This window comes from Ovis canadensis, chromosome 10 (genome assembly GCF_042477335.2).
Source record: "Ovis canadensis isolate MfBH-ARS-UI-01 breed Bighorn chromosome 10, ARS-UI_OviCan_v2, whole genome shotgun sequence".
NCBI lineage: Eukaryota > Metazoa > Chordata > Mammalia > Artiodactyla > Bovidae > Ovis > Ovis canadensis.
The window spans coordinates 85,985,041-86,011,403 of record NC_091254.1 but is presented as its reverse complement, the minus strand read 5'-3'; the positions used below and the strand labels follow the sequence as shown (position 1 = coordinate 86,011,403).

Genomic DNA, 26,363 nt, shown 5'->3' with positions numbered 1-26,363 from the left:
TCTGGGACTTTTCCCTCAAGGCCTGTTTCTCTGGAGCGTCAGAGTCTGCACCGCTCATCTTTCAGGAGCCCTGTGAGCAGGTAGCCGGCATCTATTGCACAGCCCCAGAGCGCCCTGTAGTGCAGGCTGGTCTCCCACTCTGCCCTTCCCCCGTTTCCCCTTTGGGGGACATGCTGTTTACTGTGCTTTGTTTTGTATCACAGGTACTGGGATCAAGAAGTTAAGAGAGCCCAGAAGGATGCACGGGAGCCCTCTTTAGTGAAAGCAATCATAAAGTGTTACTGGAAATCCTATTTAATTTGGGGAATGTTTACATTTCTTGAGGTAAAAGATATTCATACTGTGCACTGCTTTTTGGTATATGTATTTCAGTACCGAGGTGGACGGGACCGGTGGGGAGAGAGGCCAGTAGTCTAAGGTCTGAGGATAAACCCTCATGGAAACATGATGGAGCTCAGAGGTTGTATTTGCCTTTAGAATGGCAAGAACTGGACTCCAGGAGTTACTATTTTTCAACTGATTCAACAGTATTGTGGAAGGATGGCCTTGAAATAAAAGACATTTTATATTATGGTAGAAATTTCCTGGTGCTCAGTATAAACGTTGGCTGATCTTTGACCAAAAGAAGATTACAGCAGCCTCAGTCAATATGTGCCCTGTGATTGAGAGGAAGGTAAATTGGACCCAAGCCCAGAATAACGTACGTTTATGGCACTCATTTATAGTTTAACAAGGTAGAAATTGTTCCCTTGACCAGGTCACATCTGATAAATGCTTTTCTAAGAAGATACCATCGCCGCTCCTCTTCCAGGGGAGCAGAACCCAGGGCCCTGCATCTGACTGTAGCCGCCCAGAACTCCTAAGAGCACACCTTTCCCCAGGCTGCCCCCTTCCCCGTGGGCTAGCACTGTGAGCAAAGCCCCCATGGGAAGGAGCTCCAGCTTCACCGTGAATTCTGTGCACCCTTCACGCTGCTTTCTTTCCCTGGCTGTGGGAGCAGATTCCTCGTTGAAGGGGGATCCTGGTATCCTGGCATTGGCAGAGGGTGTAGGAGGGAATGTGCAGGGCAAACCAGAGGCAGAAAGCTGTGAGGTCAGTGACCTCCATGACCCTGAAGATCCTGGGTCAAGATCCCCCAGAGGACAGTTCAACTGGGGACACAGTGCTGGCAGCCCCCTGTCCTGGCTGAGCCTGCTGGAGGTCTGCTGCAGACCCCCCTGGGGGGCTCATGCTCTCTGTGGTCCCTTGAAGATGCAGTTGCTGTGAAAGGGGTGGAGAAGGTGGAGAAGGTGTGAGTTGTCCTCAGTCCATCGTGTTGGTGGGCCAGGTGGTTTGCGGTGGGTGGCCTGGCTCTTGTTTAAAGCCTGTGCTGGACTGAGGGCACTGCGGGCAGTGGGCAGCTGGGCAGGTGAAGTCCACCCCACATAACTGGAGAGACCAGAGAATCTGCCAGCTCCCAGGTGACTGGATGGTCCTGGGGGATGGAGTTCTCACTGATGTCAGAAGAGGACTGGCCATTGTGCCAGAGGGTGGGACAGGTGTGTGGGGCAGAGTGCCGCCTTTGAGAGGGCACTGACCACCTAGGTACTGCAGTGCCTTGTGAAGGACGGGGTGGGAGAGGGAGCAGGAGCCCGTCAGGGTGCCCCCGCCCTTGTTTGTCCCATGCGCAGCTGTCCAGTCATGGAATTTCCACATAGTCATAGTAAGTCTCTGTTTGAAATACACAGGTGGCAAGCTGGTGTGGCCTGTTTGTTCAGGATTTCCTGACTTCCCACAACAGAGCTCTCATGAATTCTGCTTATCAGGAAACCCTGGGGCCTCGGTTTCTGCCTGTGGCTCATGCCAGGTGCCTGGTTGGATGAGTGGCCTCTGGGTTTAATGTTGGATCATATCCTGGAGGAGGTCTTTCTCTGCTGTCCCTGGCTCTCTAGTTTCTCTTTGGTACCAGATGCTAAAGAGTCTTAAAGTCGGGTGGGTTCAAAGCATAGCCCATGTGGCTGGGTTTGAACTGAGCTGCTGGTTTTTCTTGCTGTCCTGGGCTGTTGGCTCTTTGGCTGGGGTCACTAAGCCTTGGATGGATCCCATTCTAATATGAGTCCTGGATCTTGGCTGTGGCAGCTCATGGGAGAAGCAGACATAGAGGGAGAGGCCACAGGATCTGGGGTTCTTCCTGAGAGGGAATCCTCCCCACTGTGGTGCTGGGAGTGTTGATTTCGCAGTTGTCCGGCCCCAGTAATACTTCCTGCTGGGGATCCAGGAAGGCCAGCCCTGGGGCTGCATAAGGTGGAACTGGAAGAGCCCTGGGCCCTTTCAGGAGGTTGGTCGCTGGGTGGTCATGGCAGAGAAGAGGGGAGGAGAGGACGTAAATTTAGAGGCTCATCTGTGTGATAGTACTACTAGTACTAGTAGCAATGCTAGTTAGCGAAATAATTGATTTTCTGAAGCAACTACCTGTGTTGTGATCAATCTATACTGCTTGTTGTTCTTTATATTTTAGATGGTGGAAGATCTAAACTCAGTCCAGGATTTTCTAAAACACAAACATGTTTCCTTTTTGATCTCCAGCCCTCTTTTAATCCCTCAGGTGCACAGAACACCCCGTGGATCATCCATGATCCCAAGCACTGTGCTCTTACCACCCACAGCATGAGCGGGGCCTCGCAGGTACTCCTGATGGCACCAGTGGGAGAAAGCAGGGTGACGCCAGTCCAGAGTGAGGCTTTTAGTGTTTTAGGATTTTGAGATGTGAAAACCTCTGTCCTATGAGAAGGCCTTCCCTGATAGCTCAGCTGGTAAGGAATCTGCCTGCAATGAGGGAGACCTGGGTTCGATCCCGGGGTTAGGACCATCCCCTGGACAAGGGAAAGGCTACCCACTTCAGTATTCTGGCCTGGAGAATTCCATGGACTGTCCTGTGAGAACTGAGGAGTATCTCTTCCTCTCAGAGAAACAAGTACCAGGCTATGGAGCACTTGCCAGTCACCCCTAATTAGAATAGAACAGCCAGAGATTTACCAGCACCCCTGTCCCGTGTGTGCACCTCCACGGTACTGTGGGTGGAGAGGACAGGTCCCCAACTGCCCAGGGCCCTCAGGGTGGAGAGAAGGAGCCTGAAGCCTCTGCCTGGGCCTGAGTCACAGAGACTACCTCCCCAGGTCATCAGCGTTTCTCTCTGAGTGGTGAGGTCTCCATTGCTGGTTTGTAAGTGGGATGACCTCGGAGAGCCAGAGTGGGTTCACCCAGTCCCTTCCTCTGAGAGGGGAGGTGTGGCCAGGAGTTATGTCCTCTTCCCAGGACCCTTAGAAATGGCCCGACCTTGTCCAGTCACCTGGCCTTTGTCTGAAGCCACTTTTGCCGATGGTCTCTGGTCCAGGTGGAGGTTGTGGGATTTTGGAGCTCAGGTGATGGGCAGGAAGTAAACAGAATCCTCTGCATCCCACAGTGAGCTTTGTGCCTTGACTCACGGCTGGTTCCCTGAGAGCTGAGTGGTCTTTGCATTTATTCCCCAACCCTTTCTTCCATGTGTCCCTCACTTCTGCTCAACCCAGGAGGCTGAGGAGTTGCTGCTGGTGGCAAAGATAGTGTGTGCTGAGAGCAACCACTGAGGACCACATGGCAAGGGAGAGGAGGAGGGGGCACTGAGCCAAGCAGAAGGGCACCTGCAGGGCAGACTTGTGCACCCTGCTGGTTCCTGAGAGCATCATGTTAGCCATTAGGTGCCAGTAATACCCAGAGTGATGACCTTGAGTTATAAATTAGGGTTTTATATCCAATCTTATTTTCTTTTTCTAAGCATATGTACATTTTTAACGTAAAATTAAAAGAATTTTTTAAATTGAAGTATAATTGGCTTACAATGTTATATTAGTTTCTGGTATATATCATTAGTGATTTACTACTTTATACAGTACATGATAGGTTTAGTTACCAACTGTCACCATGCAAAGTTATTCCAATATTATTGAATATATTTCTTATGTTGTATAATTCCATGATTTATTTATTTTTTAAATTTTTATCTATTTATTTTTTGTCCCTGATCCCCTTTGACTTATTTTATAATCTGGAGCTTGTACCTCTTAAGTTCCCTCACCTGTTTCACTTGTTTCCTCCACCCCCTCAATCCATTTTCTTTATGTAGTCAGGGAAGTAGACTACAAGGAGAGTCAGACTCTTTTTGAAAGATTGCATTCATAATGGTTAAAAATTTTCGCAATCTGGGCAGAAGTGAAACTGTACTTATAGTCTAGAAAATTTGATTTTACCCATGACTTTTCTCAAGAGTTCTTGTTCCACTGTGGTCGCCTGTGAGGAACAACGAGTTTTCCAAGCCTTGGTGAATCCAGCCTCTGCCATTAAGAATAGAGTGATTCTCTTACCAGGACTTCTAATAATAAAAGTGATTATTATTATTATTATTATTTATGGTGGTTTCAGAGTACTCTGCGCTGTTGTAGCTCATTTAGATGTCCCAGGATTCCTCTGAGGGAGGCAAGGCCAGTATTTTCACTGATAAAGACCTGGAGTCCCAGGAGGGCACACGATGGGCTTGGGGTCATGTGACTCGCAGGTGGCCAACCTGGTTTCTGAGGCGCAGAGCTCTGACTGCTAGACCCGTGTTCTCTGCGTTCTGTCCTCTCCTCCCACAGCATCCACTGAGGCTCAGAGCCAAGAGAAGCTGCTTTTCTAGCAACAGCTCTGGCCCCTCTCTCACCTGATTTCTATGGTGTTTTTTTTTTCTAACTTCCTGTAGATATTTTTTTAATGGATTTAGATTTTTAAGAACATTTCAAAAATACAAAAACAGAATAGAATGAAAGGGTAACACAATGTGTCACTCCAGAGTAGGGCTCTCTGGCAGAAAGATTGTTGTGAGTTGATTGTGTTTTTCAGAAATAGACACAGGAGAAACTCTGAAGACAGAGTAGAAGTTATTCTTCTGAGGGACATTTACGCTGATAAAGGAAACCTCCATTTGTAAAGGCATCTCCCTCTCTGTACCAGAAAATGGATGGCTCTAAATCACAGCAGAATCCTGTTGAAGGACAGTCTTCAAGAAGGATGAAATCTGCTTAACAAACCCAACCCTACTGTGGTTTAAGCTGCTTTTCCTGTTAACCTCTCATTGGCGCTCCATCACCTTTTCTTTTGTCTTTAGGGGGAGATGGCATTTAAGGTGGTGGCTTGGGCCATCTCAGGAGTTACTCAGTTCTTATTGATATTTCACATGTATATCAGAAATATACATGTTAATAAACTTCTGTTTTATTTTTTTTTGTTATTCTGTCATTTATTACAGGGATCCTCAGCTAAGAACTCAGAAGGGTAAAGGGAAATAAGCCCCTATGTCACCCTAAGTCAGCTTCAATAATTGCCATAATGAGCAGTCTTGATTTATCTGAAACTCACCCTCAGTTCCCAAGATTATTTTAAAGAAGTTCCAAGATAGCAAATAATTTTTATCCATAAATATTTCAGTATGTATCTTTAAAAGATGTTTAATCTCCCCCCACTAAACATATTTAGCATAAACATTATTTTTGTAGACTTCCCTGGTGTCTCAGGTGGTAGTGTCTGCCTACAATTCGTGAGACCCAGGTTCTATCCCTGGGTTGGGAAGATTTCTTGGACAAGAAAATGGCAATCCACTCCAGTATTCTTGCCTGGAAAATCCCATGGTTGGAGGAACATGGTAGGCTACAGTCCATGGGGTCGTAAAGAGTTGGACATGACAGAGCGAATTCACTTTCACTTTATTGTTTTTATGCTTAAATATTAACTTAGTATCTGGCCAGTGCTCACAGTTGTCTTTTCCCCTCTTCTGTTGGCAGCAGTATTAAATGAGGTACACTTGGCTGACACAGGTTATACAGATTGCTTTTCTGTCCCCTCCACCCCATGCCTCTAGGTTGTTTGTCCTGTAGAGATTCCCACAGCCTGGATTTGGCTGATCGCATCTCCCCTTGTGTCAATTAACTTGTTCCTCTGGCACCTTAGGTTGGTGTTTAGGTCTAGAAATTTGATATAGCTCATTTGGATTTTCTTCACCCCTTTCGTCTATGTAGGAGGTAGGGTTGTATATCTCCCTTATAAGGTACATAACATCTTGTGTGTGTGTGTGTGTGTTTGTGTGTGTGTGTGTGTGTGTGTGTGTGAGATGTTGTAGCTATTCATAATCCTTGCTCAAGGTCCATTAACTTATTAAGGGTTGCAAAGTGGGGATGTTCTAAGCTCTTTGGTTAATGCTGAACTATACTGTTTATAGGGAGAGTAGGGGGAAATAAGTTTTTCCATTTTTAAAACCTGTTTTCAAAATGGGGAATTGGTTCTCCTCTAGTGAGGAGAGGGGATAGTGAGTTTTCATGGTTGTTTGTTTGGTTTGGTTTTGTGAATGTCAGTTTGAGCTCATGGATTTAAGCATTTCTGATCTGCTTCAGTCCATTTCATTTGTTATGCTGTGTCAACCTTTGGCCATCTTTGGGCAGTGGGAGTCTATTCAGGTTGGGTCCTAAGTCTTTTGCACATACTCTAGAAGTCTTGGCTAGTTTTTTTTTTTTTTTAATGTCTTTTTTCATTCGTTTTGTTTTTTTGGTTTCTGGTGTGACAGGATGTTTCTAGTTCATTTTGTACAGCATTTCCTCAGCCCCGGAATCATCCATTTCTCTAAGCAGCCCTGTCTTCTCTTAGTGTGAAATGGTATTTAAAGACTATAGTCTGGGTGCTAGAGGGGCTTCTTGCTCTTGGTTATTGTTTCTTGGCTTTTTTTCATTAGACCAAGTTAGAATACATTTCTAAGGTAAACAAATATGTTCATATGGGTGTTCCCAATCCAAATCAGATACAGGACACTAGTTTTTTACTTCATCTTATTGTGCTTACATCTGTATCTCTTTTCTCCCATTATCTATTCTCTTTGTCCCATGTCTAAGCCCAATTCTCAGTGATATTAACAGAATTATTCATTTGTTTTACCTTATAATGTGACTTCTGAAAACATAATAAGATTTATCTTTTGGCAGTTCATACTGTCTTCACGTGGGTGTATCAAGCAGAGAATGTGTTTTCAAATTGTTTTGTTTAAAACCACTTTTGATAGTTCTTTTTTGTATGGCTCTTTGAACCAACAGGTTGGGTAGATACTTAGGTACTTTTATTTAAATTTACTCTGAAATTTTAGGAATTCCTTTTTAAAAAATTAGTTCTTTCATAATTATAGTTCTGTATAATGTTTTCATGATTCCAAAATCAAGACAAGGCTACTTTTTTTTAATTAGTTTTTTATTTTTTAAATTTTAATATCTTTAATTCTTACATGCATTCCCAAACATGAACCCCCCTCCCACCTCCCTCCCCATAACATCTCTCTGGGTCATCCAGGAAGGCTTATCTTTGTTAGCTCTATTCTAATTCTCCTTCTCCTTTTAGAGATAACTTTCCAGGCTAATTTTGACTCATCTTTTTATTAATTTTTTTAAAATATAGTTTTATCCAAAATTTTAGTTTTTCTACTGTGCAGAATGAAAATTTTCAATTTCAATACTGTAATCTCTGGATTTGGGTTTATAAGGATTTTTCTGGAAGCATGAAATGTGTTATGGGACTCGTTAAAACTGTTTATGATCATTGTAACTCCTTCATAGCAGGTCTGTAGCCTTTCCAGGGTCAGATGCCAAAACAGTGCAAGAGTGGAGGTTAGCAGATGCTTACATGGGGTTAGTTTCTGCATCCAAAATCTTCCATGGAGAAGAATCTTCAGGCTCCATCCTAATCAGTTGAACCTAAACCAGTTTCTGGAGGCTGGACCTTGGGCATCAGAGTGCCCTTATCCCCACCCAGGTGATGCTAAGGTGCAGTCAGGATGAAGACCACTGTGTAAAAGATGAGTGAAGGCTAGGATATCTAGAATGCTGGTGGTTATGATATCCCAGATTCACTGCTTTTTCTCCTTATCTCTGGATCTTTTTCAATTCTACTTAGAAATCCCCCAGTTCTAAAGATAAACTGCCTGTTCAGTTTTTCCCTACAAGCTCACTCTTTTCTGCGTATAGTTTCACTCAAGTGTTTTTCTTTGTTAGCTTGCTTCTATTTTCGTGTATTTGTTTCCATGAATGAGATGTGGGGAAATTGGGTGAGAAATGTTTCAAGTACCTTAACTTGGAGGAGAAATTCTATCCGTTGCAGAAGTTCTAGTTTCTAACTGAACCCTGCAAGAAGTTATCCTAAGCAGCAAAAGGTGGGACCCAATATCAGGTGCTTTCAGGAGGCTGAATACCAAGGCCTCTGTCAAGAAATGGCTACCACAAGCTTCCCTGGCAGTCTGGTGGTTAAGACTCCATGCCCCCAATGCAGATATGAGGGTTTTTGTTCCTTGGACTGGGAACTAAGATTCTGCATGCCACAGGGTGTGGCCAAAATAAAAAGTCTGCCTCAGAGATTCAGACTCTCAGATAATCCTAAATAATGGATGTTGTGGTATTAAATTCAGCTTTTTAAAAGATCCTTTATGATTTCAGAACTGTGGAGAATTCTTGTGAGACAATAAGAACTATATTCTCAATTGATTTGTGGAAAGAATATATATGTGGTTATAGATTGATGTCAGAGAGGAAAGGTTTAAGGGACAGTGTTTGACCTTGTTCCTGCTTATCAAGAAAGTTTCAATTCGGTTAGCTCCATGATTGATACTGAATACTTTCTCAGTTGTTTTATTTCTTATTAATTGATAGTGAGAATCAGGAATGTCCAGATGAGAGAATTCCTTGGTGGTGTCTGCCCACACCAGTGTACACGTGGTGGGGCAGCTCCCGGGAATGGCTGCCACAAGTGTCTGTGTCCCCAGGGCGAGCCACAGCCACTCCTTGCCTCTCTGAGAAACTCTCCAAGACAAGCAGAGTCTTCTGAAATTTGGTCTATCCTTGGGATTCACACCACTATTTCATTTGGTCTTAATACTTGGACTAGAACATTGAGCAGGCGGTTACTGCGACCCGTGCACTAAGCTCAGGCGGCTGCTGCGAGCGGCGCAAAGCGCAGATGGCTGGCTGCTGCGACCAGCGCACTAAGCGCGGCCGAGACGAGTCACCCCACTTCTGAGGTCAGAGGCGATGGCCAGGAGGAGCCACCCCACGTCCAAGGTCAGAGGCGGTGGCTGGGAGGAGCAACTCAATGTCCAAGGAGCTATGGCTGCACCAGCGCAGGAGGGCTTAGAGGAGCTATCCCATGTTGAAGGTCAGGAAGGGCGGTGGTGTGGAGATACCCCTCATCCAAGGTAAGGAGCAGCAGCTGTGCTTTGCTGGAGCAGCCGTGAAGAGATACTCCACGCCCAAGGTAAGAGAAACCCAAGTAAGATGGTAGGTGTTGCAAGAGGGCATCAGAGGGCAGACACACTGAAACCATAGGCACAGAAAACTAGTCAATCTAAACACACAAGGACCACAGCCTTGTCTAAATGAAGCTAAGCCATACTCACGGGGCAACCCAAGACGGCAGGTCATGGTGGAGAGGTCTGACAGAATGTGGTCCACTGGAGAAGGGAATGGCAAACCACTTCAGTATTCTTGCCTTGAGAACCCCATGAACAGTATGAAAAGGCAAAATGATAGGATACTGAAAGAGGAGCTACCCAGGTCAGGAGGTGCCCTGGAGAAATAACTCTAGAAAGAATGAAGGGATGGAGCCAAAGCAAAAGCAATACCGAGCTGTGGATGTGACGGGTGATAGAAGCAAGGTCCGATCCTGTAAGAGCAATATTGCATTAGTTCAGTTCAGTTCAGTTGCTCAGTCATGTCCAACTCTTTGCGACCCCGTGAATCGCAGCACGCCAGACCTCCCTGTCTATCACCAACTCCCAGAGTTCACTCAGACTCACATCCACCAAGTCAGTGATGCCATCCTGCCATCTCATCCCCTGTCATCCTCTTCGCCTCCTGCCCCCAATCCTTCCCAGCATCAGAGTCTTTCCCCATGAGTCAACTCTTCGCATGAGGTAGCCAAAGTATTGGAGTTTCAGCTTTCGCATCATTCCTTCCAAAGAAATCCCAGGGCTGATCTCCTTCAGAATGGACTGGTTGGATCTCCTTGCAATCCAAGGGACTCTCAAGAGTCTTCTCCAACATCACATTTTAAAAGCATCAATTCTTCGGCACTCAGCCTTCTTCACACTCAAACTCTCACATCCATTCATGACTACTGGAATAACCATAGCCTTGACTAGATGGACCTTAGTTGGCAAAGTAATGTCTCTTCTTTTGAATATGCTATCTAGGTTGGTCATAACTTTTCTTCTAAGAAGAAAGCGTCTTTTAATTTCATGGCTGCAGTCACCATCTGCAGTGATTTTGGAGCCCGAAAAAATAAAGTCTGACACTGTTTCCACTGTTTCCCCACCTATTTCCCATGAAGTGATGGGACCGGATGCCATGATCTTCGTTTTCTGAATGTTGAGCTTTAAGCCAACTTTTTCACTCTCCTCTTTTACTTTCATCAAGAGGCTTTTTAGTTCCTCTTCACTTTCTGCCATAAGGGTGGTGTCATCTGCATATCTGAGGTTATTGATATTTCTCCCGGCAATCTTGATTCCAGCTTGTGTTTCTTCCAGTCCAGCGTTTCTCATGATGTACTCTGCATAGAAGTTAAATAAGCACGGTGACAATATACAGCCTTGATGCACTCCTTTTCCTATTTGGAACCAGTCTGTTGTTCCAAGTCCAGTTCTAACTGTTGCTTCTTGAGCTGCATACAGATTTCTTAAGAGGCAGGTCAGGTGGTCTGGTTTTCCTATCTTTTTCAGAATTTTCCACAGTATATTGTGATCCACATAGTCAAAGGCTTTGGCATAGTCAATCAAGCAGAAATAAATATTTTTCTGGAACTCTCTTGCTTTTTTATGGTCTAGTGGATGTTGGCAATTTGATCTCTGGTTCCTCTGCCTTGTCTAAACCCAGCTTGAACGTCAGGAAGTTCACAGTGCACGTATTGCTGAAGCCTGACTTGGAGAATTTTGAGCATTACTTTACTAGCATGTGAGATGAGTGCAATTGTGCGGTAGTTTGAGCCTTCTTTGGTATTGCCTTTCTTTGGAATTGGAATGAAAACTGACCTTTTCCAGTCCTGTGGCCACTGCTGAGTTTCCTCAAATTTGCTAGCATATTAAGTAAAGCACTTTCACAGCATCATCTTTCAGGATTTGAAATAGCTCTACTGGAATTCCATCACCTCCACTAGCTTTGTTCGTAGTGATGCTTTCTAAAGCCCACTTGATTTCACATTCCAGGATGTCTGGCTCTAGATGAGTGATTACACCATTGTGATTATCCGGGTCGTGAAGATCTTTTTTGTACACTTCCTCTGTGTATTCTTGCCATCTCTTCTTAATATCTTCTCCTTCTGTTAGGTCCATACCATTTCTCTCCTTTATTGAGCCCATCTTTGCATGAAATGTTCCCTTGGTATCTCCAATTTTCTTGAAAGATCCTAGTCTTTTCCATTCTGTTGTTTTCCTCTATTTCTTTCCATTGATGGGTGAAGAAGGCTTTCTTATCTTTACTTGCTATTCTCAGATGCTTATATCTTTCCTTTTCACATTAGCTTTTCGCTTGTCTTCTTTTCACAGCTATTTGTAAGGCCTCCCCAGACAGCCATTTTGCTCTTTTGCATTTCCTTTCCATGGGGATGGTCTTGATCCATATCTCCTGTACAATGTCACGAACCTCATTCCGTAGTTCATCAGGGACTCTATCCATCAGATCTAGGCCCTTAAATCTATTTCTCACTTCCACTGTATAATCGTAAGGGATTTGATTTAGGTCATACCTGAATGGTCTAGCGGTTTTCCCTGCTTTCTTCAATTTCAGTCTGAATTTGGTAATAAGAAGTTCATGATCTGAGCCACAGTCAACGCCTGGTCTTGTTTTTGTTAACTGTATAGAGCTTCTCCATCTTTGGCTGCAGAGAATATAATCAATCTGATTTCGGTGTTGACCATCTGGTGATGTCCATGTGTAGAGTCTTCTCTTGTGTTGTTGGAAGAGGGTGTTTGCTATGGCCAGTGCACTTTCTTGGCAAAACTATATTAGTCTTTGTCCTGCTTCATTCTGCATTCCAAGGCCAAATTTGCCTGTTACTCCAAGTGTTTCTTGACTTCCTACTTTTGCATTCCAGTCCCCTATAATGAAAAGGACATCTTATTTGGGTGTTAGTTCTAAAAGGTCTTGTAGCTCTTCATAGAACCGTTCAACTTCAGCTTCTTCAGCGTTACTGGTTGGGGCATAGACTTGGATTACCGTGATATTGAATGATCTGCCTTGGAAACGAACAGAGATCATTCTGTCGTTTTTGACATTTGCATCCAAGTACTGCATTTCGGACTCTTCTGTTGACCATGATGGCTAGTCCATTTCTTCTGAGGGATTCCTGCCCACAGTAGTAGATATAATGGTCATCTGAGTTAAATTCACCCATTCCAGTCCATTTTAGTTCACTGATTCCTAGAATGTCAATGTTCACTCTTGCCATCTCTTGTTTGACCACTTCCAATTTGCCTTGATTCATAGACCTGACATTCCAATTTCCTATGCAATATTGCTCTTTACAGCATTGGACCTTGTTTCTATCACCAGTCACATCCACAGCTGGGTATTGTTTTTGCTTTGGCTGCATCCCTTCATTCTTTCTGGAGTTATTTCTCCACTGATCTCCAGTAGCATATAGGGTACCTCCTGACCTGGGAAGTTCCTCTTTCAGTATCCTATCATTATGCCTTTTCATACTGTTCATGGGGTTCTCAAGGCAAGAATACTGAAGTGATTTGCCATTCCCTTCTCCAGTGGACCACATTCTGTCAGACCTCTCCACCATGACCTGCCTGTCTTGGATTGCCCCATGGGCATGGCTTAGCTTCATTGAGTTAGACAAGGTTGTGGTCCTAGTGTGATTAGATTGTTTAGTTTTCTGTGCCTATGGTTTCAGTGTGTCTGCCCTCTGATGCCCTCTTGCAACACCTACCATCTTACTTGGGTTTCTCTTACCTTGGGCGTGGAGTATCTCTTCACGGCTGCTCCAGCAAAGCACAGCCGCTGCTCCTTACCTTGCATGAGGGTATCTCCTCCCACTGCCCTTCCTGACCTTCAATGTGTGATGGCTCCTCTAGGCCCTCCTGCACCCACACAGCCACCACTCCTTGCATGGGGGGTTGCTCCTCCTGGCTGCTGCCCCTGGCCTTGGGTGTGGGGTTTCTCTTCCCGGTTGCCGTCCCTGGCCTTGGATGCAGGGTATCACCTCCCGGCCATTGCCCCTGATCTCAGACGCAGGGTAGCTCCTCTCAGCTGTTCCTGGGCCGTCGCAGCCTAGCACTCTAGGCCGCTGCCCCGACCTCGGATGTGGGGTAGCTCTCAGCCGCACTTAGTGCTCTGGCCCCTGCTGCCACGTGCACTTAGTCATAGGAACCTAGAATGTCAGGTCCATAAATCAAGGCAAATTGGAAGTGGTCAAACAAGAGATGGCAAGAGTGATTGTTGACATTCTAGGAATCAGCAAACTAAAATCATCTAGAACGGGTGAATTTAACTCGGATGACCATTATATCTACTACTGTGGGCAGGAATCCCTCAGAAGAAATGGACTAGCCATCATGGTCAACAGAAGAGTCCGAAATGCAGTACTTGGATGCAATGTCAAAAACGACAGAATGATCTCTGTTCGTTTCCAAGGCAGATCATTCAATATCACGGTAATCCAAGTCTATGCCCCAACCAGTAACGCTGAAGAAGCTGAAGTTGAACGGTTCTATGAAGAGCTACAAGACCTTTTAGAACTAACACCCAAATAAGATGTCCTTTTCATTATAGGGGACTGGAATGCAAAAGTAGGAAGTCAAGAAACACTTGGAGTAACAGGCAAATTTGGCCTTGGAATGCAGAATGAAGCAGGACAAAGACTAATATAGTTTTGCCAAGAAAGTGCACTGGCCATAGCAAACACCCTCTTCCAACAACACAAGAGAAGACTCTACACATGGACATCACCAGATGGTCAACACCGAAATCAGATTGATTATATTCTCTGCAGCCAAAGATGGAGAAGCTCTATACAGTTAACAAAAACAAGACCAGGCGTTGACTGTGGCTCAGATCATGAACTCCTTATTGCCAAATTCAGATTTAAATTGAAGAAAGCAGGGAAAACCGCTAGACCATTCAGGTATGACCTAAATCAAATCCCTTACGATTATACAGTGGAAGTGAGAAATAGATTTAAGGGCCTAGATCTGATGGCTAGAGTCCCTGATGAACTATGGACTGAGGTTCGTGACATGGTAGAGGAGACAGGGATCAAGACCATCCCCATGGAAAGGAAATGCAAAAAAGCAAAATGGCTCCCAGACAGGGAGGCCTTACAAATAGTTGTGAAAAGAAGAGAAGCAAAAAGCTAAGGAGAAAAGGAAAGATATAAGCATCTGAATGCAGAGTTCCAAAGAATAGCAAGTAAAGATAAGAAAGCCTTCTTCAGTGATCAATGGAAAGAAACAGAGGAAAAGAACAGAATGGGAAAGACTAGAGATCTCTTCAAGAAAATTAGAGATACCAAGGGAACATTTCATGCAAAGATGGGCTCGATAAAGGAGAGAAATTGTATGGACCTAACAGAAGATATTAAGAAGAGGTGGCAAGAATACACGGAAGAACTCTACAAAAAGATCTTCACGACCCAGATAGTCATGAAGATGTGATCACTAATCTAGAGCCAGACATCCTGGAATGTGAAGCCAAGTGGGTCTTAGAAAGCATCGCTACGAACAAAGCTATTGGAGGTGATGGAATTCCAGTTGAGCTATTTCAAATCCTGAAAGATGATGCTGTGAAAGTGATGCACTCAATATGCCAACAAATTTGGAAAACTCAGCAGTGGCCACAGGACTAGAAAAGGTCAGTTTTCATTCCAATCCCAAAGAAAGGCAACGCCAAAGAATGCTCAAAATACTGCACAATTGCAGTCATCTCACATGCTAGTAAAGTAATGCTCAAAATTCTCCAAGCCAGGCTTCAGCAATACGTGAACCGTGAACTTCCTGATGTTCAAGCTGGTTTTAGAAAAGTCAGAGGAACCAGAGATCAAATTGCCAACATCCGCTGGATCATGGAAAAAGCAAGAGAATTCCAGAGAAATCTCTATTTCTGCTTTATTGAGTATGCCAAAGCCTTTGAATATGAGGATCACAATAAACTGCTGAAAATTCTTCAAGAGATGGGAATACCAGCCACCTGACCTGCCTCTTGAGAAACCTGTATGCAGGTCAGGAAGCAACAGTTAGAACTGGACATGGAAAAACAGACTCGTTCCAAATAGGAACCAGTACGTCAAGGCTGTATATTGTCACCCTGCTTCTTTAACTTATATGCAGAGTACATCATGAGAAATGCTGGGCTGGAAGAAGCACAAGCTGGAATTAAGATTTCTGGGAGAAATATCAATAACCTCAGATATGCAGATGATACCACCCTTTTGGCAGAAAGTGAAGAGGAACTAAAGACCTTCTTGATGAAAGTAAAAGAGGAGAGTGAAAAAGTTGGCTTAAAGCTCAACGTTCAGAAAATGAAGATCATGGCATCTGGTTCCATTACTCCATGGGAAATAGATGGGGAAACAGTGGAAACAGTATCAGACCTTATTTTTTTAAGCTCCAAAATCATTGCAGATGGTGACTGCAGCCATGAAATTAAAAGACGCTTACTCCTTGGAAGAAAAGTTATGACCAACTTAGATAGCATATTCAAAAGCAGAGACATACTTTGCTGACTAAGGTCCATCTAGTCAAGGCTATGATTTTTCCAGTAGTCATGTATGGATGTGAGAGTTGGACTATGAAGAAGGCTGAGCGCTGAAGAATTGTTGCTTTAGAACTGTGGTGTTAGACAAGACTCTTGAAAATCCCTTGGACTGCAAGGAGATCCGATCAGTCCATTCTGAAGGAGATCAGCCCTTGGATTTCTTTGGAAGGAATGATGCTAAAGCTGAAACTCCAGTACTTTGGCCACCTCATGTGAAGAGTTGACTCATTGGAAAAGGCTCTGATGCTGGGAAGGATTGGGGGCAGGAGGAGAAGGGGGCGACAGAGGATGAGATGGCTGGATGGCATCACTGACTCGATGGACGTGAGTCTGATTGAACTCCAGGAGTTGGTGATGGACAGGGTAGCCTGGTGTGCTGCGATTCATGGGGTCACAAAGTGTCGGACTCGACTGAGCAACTGAACTGAACTGACCTGAATCTTCTGGTAGCTGGACAAACTTTTGCCTGGTTTGCCTCAGAAATGGAAACACTCACAAATTACAAATGCTGCTGCCAGCTGTCCTGCCAAATGACTCTCCATCTCTAACCTTTCCTTATGTGTGGAGGTGATGGATTTACTTTTTGAGAGAAATTACTGGAAAATTGTTTTTTTACTTGCTGCTATTTTTCATATGGAGCATAATATCAATTTTCTGTTTTCCATAGTTGCAACTTGTGCCAGGATGGAAATTCCTTGTGCATTGCACTTTTTGTCGCTTCTCTGAGTTGCTGGCTCCTTGCTGGAGGCAGAGTTATGCATGTGTGCTGTGTCACTCAGTCATGTCTGACTCTTTGTAACCCCAGGGACTGTAGCCCACCAGTCTTCTCTGTCCGTAGGACTATCCTGGCAGGTATTCTGTAGTGGGTTGCCATTTCCTCCTCCAGAGGATCTTCTCACCTCAGGGATTAAACCTGCATTTCCTGTAACTCCTGCTTTGAGATGGATTCCTAACCACTGAGTCATCAAAGTCCCAAAAGAGTGCTTAAAAATAATAAATGACTCTCCTCCCAAACTGCATCAGTAACAGTTCATGTTTGAAATCCTTTGTTATCTTTTTGAAAGATAAACATTTTCTATCCCAATTAAATAATAATCATTATCAAGAATAAAAAGAATTCACAGATGAGTGGAAGATATAAGCCATGAAGTGGTATTTTACCTTAATAAGGCTATTTCTCCAACTGTTTTTTGGTTTTGTTTTGTATTTAATTGATTTATTTGGCTGTACTGGGTCTTAGTTTCTGCATGTGGGATCTACTTCTCTGACCAGGGATTGAACCAAGTTTCCGTACATTGGGAGTGTGGAGTCATAACTAAAGGACCACCAAGGAAGTCCCTCAGCTAGGTTATTAAATATTGTTTCTCAGCGAAAAACTCCAGATATGCTTAGGCAGTAATGACCTGCCTTTATTTACACTCCTTTTTGCTGGATTTATTGAATTATTCATATTATCTTTGGTGAGTGCTATTATTCTTATTTCTCCTATAGTTACAGGGATGTTAAGCTCAAATGGAGAGCTGAGTAACAGGCAACAGTGTTTCCCAAATAGAATCATAAGTTGCAGGAAAGTTTGGGATGGCAGATATTACTGCTGGGCTTCTGGTGGTTTGTGGCTCCAGCACTGGACTGCCCTTGGGGACACCTGGGCTGGGACTGCCCGTGTGTACAGTTTGATGTTCTTGCTTCTCTGTGTGGCCTCCACATTTCCATCTCAGGAAACTCTATCAACAGTGTGTTTGACAATCCACTGTGTGAAGGACTCTTCTAAGAGCTCTCTGTGCCTCTTGGGATGGATGACAGGACACGGTGGAAATGTATCAGTTACATTTTACTCAGTTCTGATCATCTTATTCACACTTCTTCAACTAAATAGTGTTCCCTTTATCCTCTATAGTAGATGAAAATCTCCATGACTTCCTGGAGGCAGAGGCAGTTGGTGCACTCTGTTGACGTGTGTGTGTACATGTGTTCATTTGTGTAGACAAGACATTAAGGTTTAGTGAGAACCCATGTGAGGGATGGGGACATCTTTTGATAAATATCCTGATCAGGCACTGGTTGGCTGAGCAGGAAATGCTTAGTTTTTTTGTTGTTTGGTGTTATGGATTCACCTTCCCTCCTCTTGTGTGTGGGTTCCTCAGCTTCAGACAGAGGAGAGCTATCAGAGCACAGCTGTCAGGTCAGCCAAGCTTCCCCTGTCTGTGTTAGCAATGAGGGATGGCTGAGAAAGGAAACCCCTGTTCCTGAAAGACTTCCAAACTTTGAACATTTTGTCTTTTAAGAAGTCTGTGGAGGAAATGATATTGTGGCCCAAGGTGTTTAGTTTTGGTAACTTGGATTTGTTGAATGATTTTCCTTGATGGTGAAGAAGGGGACCTAGGAAGAAGGGGACCTTCCAGGGGTGACTGGAGAGAAGTACGTTGTGAGGTGGAGTGGCTGTTTGGCAGGGTGGGTGGGTGGGTGTTGCTGTTCCTTTGCATTTTTCTTTAGGAAAGAAAGTTGCTTTCCCTAAGTCTTACTCAGGATGGAAGCCTCAGTGCACCCTGAGTCAATTGGTTTAGGCCTTGGGGAAGAGAGGACTGGTAACATTTCTTCCAAACCACCAACTTCAATGGATGGTGGCTCAAGAACTACGGAAGACATGATTTTTTAGCTTGGCCTCCACCATGTTTAATTTTTCACTCCAAGGAACATTCCAACTTCTAGAGGGTAGAGACATATTGAGGCAGTGCTCTCGGGAGCTGAGAACCTGCAGAGCTGCCAAGCCTGGTTTCTTTGTGGTGCTCCAGCCAAAGCTGGTTTCCATTCCCTTGATCTACATGTGGAATTTGGGGTAGAAAAGAGTGGATGTGTTTGTGCCAGTGTCTCAGTTCATAAGGATTCATGAAGAAGGTGATGAAAGCCTGTCTCCCATATGTGAACCGCATTGACTTTCTATTGGGCTGGGACATTGAGAGTATGGGGGACAGGGGCAGGCCGCTAGCAGGCTTGTTCTGTGGAAGCAGATTTCTTCCTTTTCTTCTGCCACTTTTTTCTTTATTCATCTTAAGGCTCAGTTGGTATTGTGCTGTTTGTGATATTTATTGAGCATCTACGGTGTGCTAAGCACAAGGTACTAAGGCTTTACTATGTTTGAATGGAAAATTTTACCTGCAGGTTAAAACTGTTGTCTACTTGTCTTACAGGAGATAATAGATCTGCATATTTTTCTTTTAAATTAGTCACACATGTAGCATTTTGTCAAAATGTATTTTAAACATGCTAATGACAAAAGTAAATCTTGTGTAAAGGAAAACTGACATTTCTAATTAGACATTTTTCTTTCCTTTTAGGAAGGCACCAGAGTAGTTCAACCCATATTTTTGGGGAAAATGATTAGTTATGTTGAAAACTACGATCCCACCGATTCTGCCGCTTTGCACGAAGCCTACGGCTACGCGGCAGGGCTGAGCGCCTGCGTGCTCGTGTGGGCCGTCCTGCACCACTTGTACTTCTATCACATGCAGCGCGTGGGGATGAGGCTGAGAGTAGCCGTGTGCCACATGATCTACCGCAAGGTGAGTGTCACTAGGTACCATTGTGTGTTCCTTTCTTGAGGGATCAGGAACATTTGGGGAAAGTTCTCTGTAAATTACAAATTTTGCAAGTGGGATCATTTTCACCTTCCTAGAGAAGCTTGCTTTTGCATCAAGCCAAGTTTATTGTTGTTGAAGCAAACTTTACCAATACATAATGAAAAGTTTCCTTTTGAAATCAAGTGTGGGCCGTCCTTTACAACTTTTAGCCATAGGCTGTCACAAAATAACCACTAAATTTGTACTATAAAATATTAAATTAATATTCAAGAATAGGTATTAAAAGTATCAAGTTGATTTTCAATGTCTTCATGCCCAAATCCCATAGTGCTGTTTATGGAAATTTTTTGTTGTTGTCCATTAATACCTTCAGTTATATCAAATTTGTGTTTAAAAGTGAACTTCAGAGATTGGATCTATAAAACTATATCTAAGAGCAGAGAATGTATTTGATAAAGGGAATGATTCTAATTTTAAAAGACCCATCTAATTATATTCAATATAATTATGTTTGCTAGGGGAAAATATAAAGAGAATTCATGCTAAATATAGACTCACTCCTTATATTTTATAGATAATTTTTGTTAATGGTATGAGAGAAAATAGGATATTTGAGATGAAACTTGAAATTTTACATTGTTTTATTAATTCTAGAGAGAATTTGTTGCTTTTCATTTAAATTATTTTGATACAATATTTCCTTTTATTTTTGGTATGCATTGTAGCAGTTTTAATAAGAACTGATTTAACATGTTTAGTGATTTTATATTGAGGAATGCCATGAAATTTTTCCATAGTTTACCCTTGCCTAAACTAGTGTAAAAAGAGTAAGGCTTTCAGATATCTTTACAAAGGTATTGCCACAGATATATCAGTGTCAAGAGCTGAAGGGCTCAGTATAAACTTGATCCTGGATATGTCTTTGCCTTGGACTGTTAAAAAAAAAAAAAGCCTTATTTGACTGTATTATATCCTTGAAATTTTCAAAGAGAGTAGATCTTAAATGTTCTCACCACACATGTTAAATAGGATAACTATATTAGGTAGTGGATACTTTAAAGGGTTTTACTACAGTAATCATTTCCCAGTGTGTATTTATACCAAAGTATCATGTTGTAACCTTAAACATATGCAATTTTTATTAATAAATAAAGTCCTCATTGAAAGATAAAACAAAGCAGCTTAAATTGAAAATATTGCTTCTTTTACCTGGTTGCTGCTTATCTAGAGCTTCTGCTTCTTCAGAATACTTTTTTCAGCAGAAAGTGAGATGTCTTCTCATCTTTCCTTGAGCAGAGTCCTGTACTTTTCAGGATTGTGTGAAACTGGGTACCTGGCATCTCACTGTCTTGTCAGACAACAGCGTCTGAGCTGCTTTCCTTCTGGGTGATGTGGAAATTGCAGCTGTGCTTGCAAACTGCAGGCAGAGGTCTTCACTGTCGTTTATCATCGTCTTTGTTATTCTGTTGCATCTTTAACCATTTAGGAGATGGATACTCAGATTTCCCCACAAATTGGCTAAATGTTTGTCTTTCCAGATCATACTTAACTCTCATAATAGTTGCGAAATTTTACCCAAACCGTGTTGTGAAACCTTAAGTTAGGTGTGAGGTGATGGTTTGGTGAAAGCTGACTCTTGGCTGCACAGGTGAGCCATGGTCTACCTGTGTTTCTTCCTCTTCCCACCACACTTTGGAATCTTGCCTTTGGGAAATGTGATCTGACCTGGCACATTGGCTTATGTGAATGTAAATATCTCCCAAGAAGTTCATTTACTGCCTTGATTTTACCTAAATGTTGGCCCTATATGAAGTCAGAAATTATAGGGATTATAACATAGACATAACTTGAAATTTCAGAAACCTGGAAAAGACAAATTTCCTCATGCACAGCCTTGCATCTAGAGTCCTGCTGGGGTGCAGAAACAAGACACTTCTTTAAAGGTTACAGGTGGACTGATTCTTTAGGGCACAGCTGGTGCTGCCAAGCAGCTCTGAAAGGCCCCTCTGAATTGTGGTTCATGCTCAGGCCCCACCTCCTGATCCCTGGTCCTGGGGAGGAATCAGATTGGGTATTAGAAATGGAGTGGCTGCTAAGCCCGTAGCCATAGTTTGTTCTGACCATGGATTCCAGGCTGGGGCAGGTCTCCAGGAGGTCTCTAAGACTGCACATATTCCACTCCTAAAATGGCCCATTCAGCATTTTGTGCTCTTTGCAGCTGAATTTTGAATGATTGTGAAGGAGGTATCATATATAAAAATGACTTGCCATTTATTGATTAATACATTTCCAGAGCTTTGATAAAATTACCTTTGGCTTTTGATCATTGTTTTTGTTATTCTGGTGGTGGTGGTGGTGGTAAAATACACTCAGTGTAAAGTAGACCATTTTCACTCCTTTTAAGTACCACATTTAGTGACATTAGGTACACTGACATTGTTGTGTAACCATCACCTTTATTCATCTCTGGAACTTTATCTTTTTCCCAAACTGAACTTCTGCATCCATTAAACACTAACTCCCCAACCCCTCTCCCCATACCCAGCACCATTCTGCTGCTTCTCTCTGTGAATTTGAGTACTTTAGTACCTCATGTAAGTGGAATCATACAGTGTTTGTCATTTTGTGTTGGCTTATATTCTGTAGCACAATGTCTTCAAGGTTCATCCGTGTTGTGGCAGGTGTCAGAATTTAATTCCTTTTTAAGGCTCAATAATCTTCCATTATAGGTCTATGCAACATTCTGTGTGTTTGCTCATCTGTCAATGGGTAGTTGTTTCCACCTTTTCGCTATTGTGAACATAGCTGCTGTGACTATGAGTGTACAAAGTGTCAGTTCAAGTTTGTGTTTTTAGTTTTCTTGAGTGTATCCTTAGTAGTGTAATTGCTGTATTGTATGCTAATGTCATGTTTAATTTTTGAGGAACTTCCATATTCTCTTCCATTGTGGTTATATCATTTTACATTCTCACTTGATCATTGTTTTCTTCTTTAGCTTGAGGAGTAAAGCAAAAGTTTCTTATGAAGTATGACATTGTGTTTGGATCAGTAGCTCCAATTGGTGGTCTGTTGAAGCAGCTCCTGGTGTCTTTTCAGCTTCCTCAGATCTCTATGGCATTTATCTTACTAAATAAAGGGATTGAGCAACACGGGTTGTGTATTTTGTAAAATCAGCAGACTGGCATCAAAACCACAGTTTCCTCACAGGAACAGTGTTTTGAACATTATACTTGCTCATTTCAGAATGAGGAAACTAAGCCCAAAGTATTAAAATATTGTAACCCACCAAATGAATGATTGAATCCAAATCTCAGAATTTCTTTCCTAAGGCAACCTCTCCAGTCTCATTTAATTTGGCTGAAAATTACTTAGTTGGCTCCTAAGTCTAAACCTACACCCCTTAACCTTCAGGCAGGTCCAAGTTCACTGAAAAAAGGGGTGGATTTTGCTTCTACCTCCTGCTCCTCCCTTTGCTGTCCTTGTGGTTGGGGCTGCCCCCACACTGAGGAGTTAGAGGCTGAACAAGGGTCCCTAGAGCCCTGCTGTCAGGGGTCATCCTGCTCCTGCTGACACCACTCACGACCCTAGAACGCATGCTCCGTTGTGTTATATTCTAAGATGACTTGGTATCACCTTAGGAATCCTGATCTCTGTCTCCCTCTCTCATTTCAGGCCCTTCGCCTGAGTAGCTCGGCCATGGGGAAGACCACCACAGGCCAGGTAGTCAACCTGCTGTCCAACGATGTGAACAGGTTTGACCAGGTGAGCTGCCCCTGAGGGATCCTCTTCCATGTCCCATCCTTCTCACTGGGTTCAGCTTATTAGGATGCCAGGTGCCAGGGTTTGGTGTCAGCCAGGGTTCTGTGAGGATGTTAGACAAAGGTTCTATTTATCCAACTTTCACTTCTCTGCGTGCAACTTCGATGTAATTCTTTGTACTGTTTCCTAAGTGAGAGTTTTGTTTTTCTAATAATAAATGGCAGCAGTGTTTTTGCCCAGCGTGGTTAGTGTCCTAAGGGGTCCTCCTGAAGCGGCCCTTCTTGGCACGTGGTGTAGGTGTTGCTGAACTGTCTTCCTCCTCTTCTAGGTGATGAAGGCCTGGTGGTCAGGGATTGTTTTTTCCCCTGCACCCTGTTCAGTGCCTGCTGCATAGGGAGCCTTCAAGTGGGTGGTCCCCAGACACAACTTCTTCTCTGCTGTCCCCACACACTCTTTTTTCCACTGACCTTAAGCATAGATCACATGACCCAGAACATCGTAGCTGTTGGTCAGATCTGTGTTGTAGTGGACACTTCTCTTTCAAGTATTAATTCATCAAACATGAAGTAAGGCCCCTACTCACTTTCAGGGATGAATAAAGCTTAGTTTCTGCCCCATAGAAGCCACAGTCTCTCAGGGAGGTAAATATAGAAGTAATTACTGGAGAGAGCAGTAAGTACCATAACAGGCTTTCCTGGGATGCTGGGGAGCCCAGGAGAGATGGGGCTAAACTCTGGGATGGAGAGCATTTGGGCAAGCCCTGAGCTCATCTGTGTTGTGGTCAAAATCTACATCTTCTTTCATTGCTGCTGGTCTGATTCTCCCGGGACATCCCTGAAATCAGCCCTGTGCTGCCCTGGAACAGTGTCATCTGGGGTGGACACTTGGATTTCTGCTTTAGCAGGTTGAAAACCCAGTGAGATCATTTCTATTTGGTTCCTGTCTGTTCCTTCAGAGCATATTGGCTAGATACTCTGTCCTTATTGGTTTCTTTTTTTTTTTTTTTTAAATTTTAAAAACTTTAATTCTTACATGTATTCCCAAACATGAACCCCCCTCCCACCTCCCTCCCCACAACATCCCTCTGGGTCATCCCCATGCACCAGCCCCAAGCATGCTGCATCCTGCGTCAGACATAGACTGGCGATTCAATTCCATTCCAAAGAGAGGCTATGCTAAAGAATGCTCAAACTACTACACAATTGCACTCAACTCACATGCTAGTAAAGTAATGCTCAAAATTCTACAAGCCAGGCTTCAGCAATACATGAACTGTGAACTTTCAGATATTCAAGCTGGTTTTAGAAAAGGCAGAGGAAACAGAGCTCAAATTGCCAACATCTGCTGGATCATCAAAAAAGCATAGAGTTCCAGAAAAACATCTATTTCTGCTTTATTGACTATGCCAAAGCCTTTGACTGTGTGGATCACAATAAATTGTGGAAAATTCTTCAAGAGATGGGAATACCAGATCACCTGACATGCCTCTTGAGAAACATATATGCAGGTCAGGAAGCAACAGTTAGAACTGGACATGGAACAACAGACTGGTTCCAAATAGGAAAAGGAGTACGTCAAGGCTGTATATTGTCACCTTGCTTATTTAACTTATATGCAGAGTACATCATGAGAAATGCTGGGCTGGAAGAAGCACAAGCTGGAATCAAGATTGCCGGGGAAAATATCAATAACCTCAGATATGCAGGTGACACCACCCTTATGGCAGAAAGTGAAGAATAACTAAAAAGCCTCTTGATGAAAGTGAAAGAGGAGAGTGAAAAAGTTGGCTTAAAGCTCAACATTCAGAAAATGAAGATCATGGTATCCAGTCCCATCACTTCATGGCAAATACAGTGGCTGATTTTATTTTGGGGGGCTCCAAAGTCACTGCAGATGGTGGCTATAGCCATGAAATTAAAAGATGCTTACTCCTTGGAAGATAAGTTATGACCAACCTAGACAGCAGATTAAAAAGCAGAGACATTACTTTGTAAACAAAGGTCTGTCTATTCAAGGCTATGGTTTTTCCAGTGGTCATGTATGGATGTGAGAGTTGGACTGTGAAGAAGGCTGAGTGCTGAAGAATTGATGCTTTTGAACTGTGGTGTTGGAGAAGACTCTTGAGAGTCCCTTGGACTGCAAGGAGATCCAACCAGTCCCTCCTAAAGGAGAGCAGTCCTGGGATTTCTTTGGAAGGACTGATGTTGAAGCTGAAACTCCAATACTTTGGCCACCTGATGCGAAGAGCTTACTCACTTGAAAAGACCCTGATCCTGGGAATGATTGAAGGCAAGAGGAGAAGGGGATGACAGAGGATGAGATGGTTGGATGGCATCACCTACTCATGAGTTTGGGTAAACTCCGGGAGTTAGTAATTTACAGGGAGGCCTGGTGGGGTGTGGTTCATGGGGTCGCAAAAGTCGGACAGGATTGAGCGACTGAACTGAACTGAACTGAAGAAGGCTTTGTCTTTCTCTTTAAGGTAATGATGTTCTTGCACTATCTGTGGGTGGGGCCACTGCAGGCTGTCGCAGTGATCGCCCTGCTCTGGATGGAAATAGGAATATCATGTCTTGCCGGGATTGCGGTTCTCATTATTCTTCTGCTTTTGCAAAGCTGCTTTGGGAAGTTGTTTTCATCACTCCGGTAAGAGAAACACTTCTTTTATTTTATTTTATTTTTTTTTAGCCTGAGTTTATTTATTTTTAAAATATAAATTTATTTATTTTAATTGGAGGTTAATTACTTTACAATATTGTATTGGTTTTGCCATACTCAACATGAATCCGCCACAGGTATACACGTGTTCCCCATCCTGAACCCCTCTCACTCCTCCCTCCCCGTACTATCCCTCTGGGTCATCAGAGTGCACCAGCCCCAAGCATCCAGTATCATGCATCGAACCTGGACTTGCGATTCATTTCATATATGATATTATAGATGTTTCAATGCCATTCTCCTAAATCATCCCACCCTCTCCCTCTCCCACAGAGTCCAAGACTGTTCTATACATCTGTGTCTCTTTTGCTGTCTCGCATACAGGGTTATTGTTACCATCTTTCTAAATTCCATATATATGCATTATTATACTGTATTGGTGTTTTTCTTTCTGGCTTACTTCACTCTGTACAATAGGTTCCAGTTTCATCCACCTCATTAGAACTGATTCAAATGTATTCTTTTTAATAGCTGAGTAATACTC

At 43.3% G+C, this 26,363-nt stretch overlaps 1 protein-coding gene across 2 annotated transcripts in view; it reads left to right on the top strand.

Moving 5' to 3' along the window:
• The window catches only part of LOC138446665 (ATP-binding cassette sub-family C member 4-like), a 171,159-nt gene that overhangs the window by 9,925 nt on the left and 134,871 nt on the right, over positions 1-26,363 (top strand). For both annotated transcript variants that reach the window (XM_069601885.1, XM_069601884.1), the window contains exons 3-6: positions 204-324; positions 19,160-19,384; positions 23,075-23,164; positions 25,644-25,807. In XM_069601885.1, the coding sequence (XP_069457986.1) occupies positions 204-324; positions 19,160-19,384; positions 23,075-23,164; positions 25,644-25,807 (600 nt within the window). The remainder of the gene's footprint in view (positions 1-203; positions 325-19,159; positions 19,385-23,074; positions 23,165-25,643; positions 25,808-26,363) is intronic.